The sequence below is a fragment of the Mobula hypostoma genome, chromosome 9 (genome assembly GCF_963921235.1).
Source record: "Mobula hypostoma chromosome 9, sMobHyp1.1, whole genome shotgun sequence".
NCBI lineage: Eukaryota > Metazoa > Chordata > Chondrichthyes > Myliobatiformes > Myliobatidae > Mobula > Mobula hypostoma.
In genome coordinates, this window is record NC_086105.1 from 38,583,127 (window position 1) to 38,591,517 (window position 8,391).

At 40.5% G+C, this 8,391-nt stretch overlaps 1 protein-coding gene across 1 annotated transcript in view; it reads left to right on the top strand.

The window, feature by feature from the left end:
- Positions 1-8,143, top strand: part of LOC134351656 (protein shisa-like-1) — a 185,822-nt gene extending 177,679 nt beyond the window's left edge. Inside the window, exon 4 of the mRNA XM_063058109.1 lies at positions 7,828-8,143. Coding sequence (XP_062914179.1) covers positions 7,828-8,143 — 316 coding nt within the window. The remainder of the gene's footprint in view (positions 1-7,827) is intronic.
- Positions 8,144-8,391: the final 248 nt, after the last annotated feature.

Here is an 8,391-nt window from a genome sequence, read left to right on the forward strand (position 1 = left end):
CCCCCACCTTTTGCCTTCTCCGAATCAGCAGTCTGGTCCATCCTGCGTATCAAGAAGCCTTTGGGTCCTACCGATGTATCTGGCATGTCTGGAGTGAGCCTAGCCCTGTGAAACACAGAACACAGCAATTCCACATTTCCCTCCGATACAGCAATCTTGCCCTTACGCCCTCAGTCTTGTTCTCCAACCTCTGGAACCTGGGCCTTAGCACTCAGATCTGCAGCTGGATCTTCAACTTCCTCACAGACGGGACCCAGGCTGTAAAAATAGGGGACGTTCTCCGCTACAGTCACTCTGAGCACCGGTGTCCAACAAGGCTGTGTACTCAGCCCCCTGTTGTATTCACTGTACACCCATGATTGTGTAGCCAAGCTTCCATCAAACTCAATATATAAGTTTGCTGTTGACACCACAATTGTAGGCCGTATCTCGGGTAATGATGAGTTTGAGTACAGAGAGGAAATTAAGAACCTGGTGGCATGGTGCAAAGACAATAACCTATCCCTCAACGTCAGCAAGACGAAGGAATTGGTTGTTGACTTCAGAAGGAGTAGCGGACCACACGACCCAATTTACATCGGTGGTGCGCAAGTGGAACAGGTCAATAGCTTTAAGTTCCTCGAGGTCAATATCACAAATGACCTGACTTGGTCCAACCAAGCAGAGTCCACTGCCAAGAAGGCCCACCAGCAGCTTTATTTCCTGAGAAAGCTAAGGAAATTTGGCCTGTCCCCTAAAACCCTCACTAATGTTTATAGATGCACCGTAGAAGACATTCTTCTAGGGTGCATCACAACCTGGTATGGAAGTTGTCTCGTCCAAGACCGGAAGAAGCTGCAGAAGATTGTGAACACAGCCCAGCACATCACACAAACCAATCTTCTGTCCTTGGACTCACTTTACACCACACACTGTCGGAGCAGTGCTGCCGGGATAATCAGGGACACGACCCACCCAGCCAACACACTTTTCTGCCCCCTTCCCTCTGGGAGAAGGCTCAGGAGCTTGAAGACTCGTACGGCCAGATTTGGGAACAGCTCCTTTCCAACTGTGATAAGACTGCTGAACTGATCCTGACCCGGATCTGGGCCGTACCCTCCAAATATCCGGACCTGCCTCTCAGTTCTTTTGCACTACCTTACTTTCCCTTTTCTATTTTCTATTTATGATTTATAATTTAAATTCTTAATATTTACAATCGATTAAAAATTACTCCAGGGAGCGTGAAGCGCAGAATCAAATATCGCTGTGATGATTGTATGTTCTAGTATCAATTGTTTGGCGACAATAAAATATAAAGTATCAAGTACATTTGCTAACAAGATGCAGGGTAAAGGAACTTTCATTGCTTGGCCTTTCAGTCTAGCTCGTAGTCCTCCCCTCCACACTCTCTCTTCCAGCCTTCGCAATGTGCCTTCATCAACTTAAAGGCGCTTGAGAGTTAAGTCCACCGAGTCCTTTAGAAGATTATAAAATCACTAGTTCATTAAGACAGTTCAAAAGTACGTTGCTTAAAGGAAAATTACAGGCTGCAGACTGCAGAAGGAGTAGTTCAGTTTTGTAAGCAGAGTGCAGCTTGTCACTCAGTTTCACTTGCACTATCTTGTTCTGAATGAAAACCACAAACTTTAAATTCTGTCTGCCAAGATGGAGGAAAGCGATGGAAGGGTGCCTTTCCGACTGGAGGTCTGCAACCACAGGGATCAGTGCTAGGAATTCCGTTGTTTGTAATTGATTTGAATGAAAATGTAGTTGGTGTGATTTGTAAGTTTGCAGATGACAGGAAGATTGATAAGAGTTGGGGAAAGTAAGGTTTTGCAGCCTAAATAAAGTTTCCTTGTAGGTAAAGTTTTTCACATCTTAAAAAAGCTTTGGTTGACAAGTGACATCATAAAAAATTCTTGAAACTGGTGCTTCACGCATTGGCCTAAGCATTGACACACAATAATTTCACAAAGTACATCAATTCAGGTTAATTTCAGTTTCAGATTTATTGTCTCAAATATCCTCTTCCTATTACAAATAGACAGAGACCATTTCTATATTGTAATTTCAGTATTAAGTAATTAAAGCAATAGTCAATGTATTTCAGTAAGAAAATGATAAAAAGATAAAGAGTTTTAGAGCAGGACTCAAATTGCAGAGGGGGAAATACCTGAAGGTGTGTTTTTTTGAATATTCATTGTGATCTGGAATGCAGCACCTGAAATGTTGGTGGATACAAACACAAAGCCAATTTTCCAAGGAATTTGGATGAATACTTAAAAAGAAGAAACTGTTTTTTTTAATTGAATTGAATTGTTTTTATTACTTACATCCTTCGTATACATGAAATGTAAAAATCTTTACCTCTCCATCTAAATGTGCAATGTGCAATTTATAGCAATTTATAATAAATAGTATGTACAACAGGACAGTCAATATAACATAGAAATACAGTTGTGTCAGCATGAATTAATCAGTCTGATGGCCTGGTGGAAGAAGCTGTCCCAGAGCCAATTGGTCCTGGCATTTATGCTGTGGTATCTCATCCCGGATGGTAGCAGCTGGAACAATTTGTGGTTGGGGTGACTCGGGTCCCCAATGATCCTTCAGGCCCTTTTTACACACCTGTCTTTGTAAATGTCCTGAATAGTGGGAAGTTCACATCTACGGATGCGCTGGGCTGTCCACACCACTCTCTGCAGAGTCCTGCGATTGAGAGAAGTACAGTTCCCAAACCAGGCAGTGTTGCAGCCTGTCAGGATGCTCTCAATTGTGCCCCTGTAGAAAGTTCTTAGGATTTAGAGGCCCATACCAAACCTCTTCAACATCTGAGGTGAAAAGAGGCACTGTTGTGCTTTTCTCACCAGACAGCTGGTATGTGCAGATCATGTGATATCCTCAGTGATGTGTATGCCGAGGAACTTAAAGCTCTTCAACCTCTCAACCCCAGATCCATTGATGTCAGTAGGGGTTAGCCTGTCTCTATTCCTCCTGTATTCCACAACCAGCTCCTTTGTTTTTGCGACATTGAGGGAGAGGTTGTTTTCTTGACACCACTGTGTCAGGGTGTTGACTCCTTCTCTGTCGGTATTGTCAGTATTGTCAGCAAATTTAATTAGCGGATTGGAGCTGATGCAGTGGTAGGTATGCAGAAAGTAAAGGAAGGGGCTTAGGACACAACCCTGAGGGGCACCTGTATTGAGTGTCAGAGGGGCAGAGGTGAGGGAGCCCACTCTTCCTACCTGCCAGCAATCTGACAGGAAATCCAGGATCCAGCTACACAAGGCAGAGTGAAGACCAAAGTCTCTGAGCTTCTTGTCGAGCCTGGAGGGTATTGTAGTGTTGAGTGCTGAACTGTAGTCCAAGAATAGCATTTTCACATAAGCATCCTTATGTGAAAGAACAGAGGAACTAACGGAATAATTTTCAATATATCAGATCAAGCTTGATAGCCAAAAACCTTCTCCAACCAGTATAATTCTATATCACTGTAGTACGTTACGCAAGTTAAAGAAAGATTTACACAAGCTTCGTAAAGTAAAGAAAGGATTTGAGGGTAAAAACATCAATTAATAGTTGGGTAAATGGTAAATATTTTCCAATTTTATCATCCAATTTAAAGTTGATATATCCTCTTTGAGTTTCAAGCCATCTTGTGGCATAAATATAGAGCTAGACTGAGATACACCACTTACTTTCATCAACAATAAAAATTTGTGTTCTTGAGAATTGTCCATCCTATACTTCCTCTGTGCCAAGCATGCATGCATAATGACATCTGAGCTGCTTATAATAGGGATAGGAAATGATTTTGCAAGCACCATTATGGGGAAAGGGAAGAAATATAAAGTTTAGTATGGGGAACTGGAATCACAATGACAGGTATTAGGAGAGATGGCACCAGGATACATCCCAGAATATTGATATGCAGTGGTTAAGCAGTAATCGCAATGAAATTGCTAATGCAAATTGAGAAGTTCTCTAGTCTACGTAAAGTTTCCTCACAGATAAAATACTACATACTGTACAGTAACTGTGGGGAGTATAGGAAGAGGACAAAATATACTATAAAATCTAATCTTTCTATCAGCATGACTTCTCTGTATATGTAAGCAATCCTTTCCTAATACAGGATATTAGTTGCATTATGTTAGCATTACAAAAAATGCCCTTAGCTGTTGGAAATTATAAAGTGGGCAGATTCTGCTGAACGCTCGAAAAGTTATCAGGGTGATGTTACATGAAAATGGAATAAAGATAAATACATGACTACAAGCAGTTCAATAAATTACTGGCTGCTGTTACTAGAAATTTGAATTGGTCCGTGGGGATTCTAGTTGCAATATCTCTGCTGACACAAGTGGTGAAGTCAACACTGGTGAAGATTATGGATAGTGAAATTCAGCAGACACTCCGAAGAACATTATTGTTCTTCGTCTGCAGATTAAACTACAAAATTGATTCAGAAAGGGTTGTCTGCCATGGTCTGTAACTGCGAAATGAAACCCTTAGTTGTAACCAGACAAATATCATATCCCAATTTCCCACAAGGAAATCTTTCATTACTTTGTCACTTATAAGCAAAGCCATCATGAAGAAAAAGACATCAACTGTGGGGTCAATTAGAACAGTATCATTTCTTAATGCGATGATTACAGTAAAAAGGAATTTTTCAGGTCTTGCTGATACAGAGGGTTATGAAACTGTCCATTCATTTTAACAGTCTGGCACAATGGGACAATTTTGCGACAATCTATCTAATCAGATCTAGAGACTTGGGCAAATAAAATCACTCAAGTTGCTAATTTCCATTCCCCGGCTGTCAAGAGCTGACTGGTTTGTAAATTAACCTTTTCTCCTGAGCTGGTGAAAAATACACACATTTGAAGCTAATAGGAAACTGTTCACTGGAAGAGCCAAGTTTGAAATGGTAGCGAGTTTCTTGCCAGACCTACTCAGCAAAGATTGGATCAGAACAAGAACAGGCTTTAAATGAAAATTCAATTCCTTTCATTCCCCTATTTGACTCGGAAGATGTGGATTGCTCCACTGGGTCTCATGTCCCTTCCTTCTGCATTCCTATCTCCCAGTCTCGGGTCACCTTCACAAGTAGGCCTTCAGTTGTGCAAATTCAAGCTACGTTATACCAATGTTCTACTTTGAAAAGATGTCTTTTATATATGCTGTGATTCTCTTTATTTGTGCTGTATTAGAAAACACGGATAAAATAAAAGGGAAGGCAGGGTAACCCTGATGATGGTGGTAGAAAGAAAGGTAGTAGAGAGGAAAGTTCACTGTTGGGTGGGGTAAGGAAATGACCAATGGCAAGAAGATCTATGGGCACATCAGGGAATTGGAGAAGCATGTAATATACAACAAAATATGATAATCCTATTAATCCTCACACAGATTGGGCAACCTTAATTAGCAAATAAAGCTTGGAGGATGAGTTCATGGATTATTTTGGAAGAAGTTCATGAGAATAATATTTTAAGGAAACAACTTAGGGAATAGGTCATGTGAGATCCAGATATTATCCAATAAGAAAGTTAATTAGTAAAAGATCCTCTGGGGAAGAGTAATCCTAATAATAAGAACAGAATTTCATATTAAATTTGAGGGTGATCTGCTTTTGAGCCTTAAATTAAGTCAGTTGCAGAAAATATAGGGTAAGCTGATTGAGGTAGTTTAGAAAATTGGTTAAAAAATTAAGTAGATAAGCAATGACAAATATTTAACGATATATTGTAATGCATAACTCTCAATAAATTCAAAATCGCTTGACCAATAGAAACAGATTTGGAAATTTAGTATTGTCAACAAGGGAAATTAAGGACTGTATTAGATTAAAATAAGAGTCTTATAATGTTGCTTAAAAAAGCAATATTAGATGATTGAGAGGGTTGAAACGCTCAGCAAATAATGACCATGAAATCAAAGTGGTGAGGTTAACTATTAAAGTGCCATGAAGATAGCTACCTGGACTTGAGTTATTTATGACCTATCTTAATGACTTAGGAAAGGGAATAGAGTGTAATGCATCTAAGTCTGTTATTGATATGAACCTTGGCAGGACGTTAGACTATAAGAAGGACAAAAGACACCACAAAGAGAGACAACTGAATTAAATAATTGTACAGAAAGCAGCAACTGGACTATAATGTGACAGACATTGCAGTTATCCATAATGATTGTAAGAATGAAAGATCAGACATTTTTTGAAAAATGGTGAGAGTTCAGTCATTGACTAACAGACAGTGGCAGATTTGGGGTGGGTGTCACAGGAGAGAATGGCAAGTACCCACTCTTGCTTCTATTTTTAGAACACAGAACACTACAGCACATTCAGGCCCTTTCAACCTACTCTAAGATCAATCTAACCCTTTCTTCTGACATAACCTTCCATTTTTCTTTCAACCTTGTGCTTTTCTAAGAGTTTCTTAAATACCCCCTATACATTTGTTTCTGCCATTACCCCTTGTAGGGTGTTTCATGCACCCACCATTCTGTGTGTAAAGAACACAGTAGCTCTGATAATCCCCCTATACTTTCTTCCAGTGACCTTAGCCAATTAGCTATTTCTGCCCTGGATAAAGTCTGGCTATCCAATATCTCCGCCTTTTTCTGTTCCATTGCCCCACTTGGAGCACCTGACGTAGACAGTGTGTACAACATATTGAAATCCGTCCACTATTTTTACTATTGACATTCATCATGATTGAGAGCACAAGAGTCACTGGGTAAGATGTAAGAGGAGAAGATGAGGAAACTCTCCAAATAGAAAATAACTGACTAAAGTTAATGCATTTGTCCCTTGTTATTCTTCCGAGAGCAACAAAACTAATGATTTATAATGGCTTCCTTATGATTGCAAACTTATTCCAAACCAAAATAAATTTCCAAAAGTGGACCATAATTTGCTGTAAGCGGAAAGGTCAAATCACACATGCTGACAGTTCAGTGAGTCCTCACTCATTCATTCAAGCTGGTATTTTGCATGGCAAGTTTGTAATCATGTCAACTGCAAAACCCAGAGAAGCACAACCCAGAGTGGCAGATAACAAAAGCAATGAACCTGAATCATCAATTTGATGTCAAAGCTGTGGGTTGCAATCAGGCTGATAATAATAGTGTAGTGTACCAGTTTGCCAGTGTTTAGTTCTGCAATGCCTTCCTACAATCTACCTAGAGAAACTTGCTTTATCCGTTAGTAATCCAATGACAAACAAAAGAAAATCTATGCCATCCCTCTCCTTCATCATTCCCCATTCCCCTTTCCCTCTCTCACCTTATCTCTGTACCTGCCCTTCACCTCCCACTAGTGCTCCTCCCCCTTTTCTTTCTTCCATGTCCTTCTGTCCTCTCCTATCAGACTCCCCCTTCTGCAGCCCTGTACCTCTTTTGCTAATCAACTTCCCAGGTGATCACTTCGCCCCTACCCCCCTCATGGATTCACCTATCACCTTGTGGTTCTTCCTTCCCTCCCCCACAACTTTCTAACTCTGACTCCTCGTCTTTTTTCCAGTCCTGATGAAGGGTCTCAGCCTGAAACGTTGACAGTGCTCTTTTCCATAGATGTTTCCTGGCCTGCTAAGTTCCTCCAGCATTGTGTGTGTATTTATTAGTAAGTAGGTCTGCTTTGCTGCATTTATGTATATATTGCATCAGCATTTGTTCCAAAAATTGTCAAAATACATAGAAGTATCATGTCGAATTATTTCCAAGGAGTATTTATTGACATTTCACATATTTCGCTGATATGTAATATATTTCTTTATGCTGCTTCACACATATGAAACTATATTTCTAACCTCACTCACATAAGGTTGTATTTCATTTCAGCAACTACAGTGCACTGGTTGGAGTATGGATTTACGGTTTTTTTGTCCTGGTCTTGCTTATACTGGACCTTCTCTACTACTCTGCCATGAACTATGAGATCTGCAAGTTTTACCTGTCGAAGTGGGGGATCCGAGGCAGCTGGCTGAAGCAGGATGAGAGTCAATGGAGCGGCTCTGCTCAGGGACAGGGACAGTGTCAGGCTCAGGAGCAGTCCCAGGCCCATGCTCAGGCCCATTCTGCACAGACTATACAGACGCTGAAAGCTGATGTTCAGAGTCCAGCCTTGATGTCTTTTCAAACTTCAGCTGCATGGTGAGTAAGTGCAGTCATTTCTAAAACAGACGACAGATGGATGCCTACAGCTACAGAAGGGTGTAAGCATGCATGTTTAATCACATGATGTTTTCTTTGACTCTCCAGGAACATCTTTGTTTCCCTCCTTACCTCTCATATATCAACACTGATTTTTAAAGGTAATAGTATAGGTATGAATCAAGTCTCCAAGTCTCCAAAACCTAAATAAAGATTCTGAATCCCCAACTGAACAGACAAAGCCATTGACTG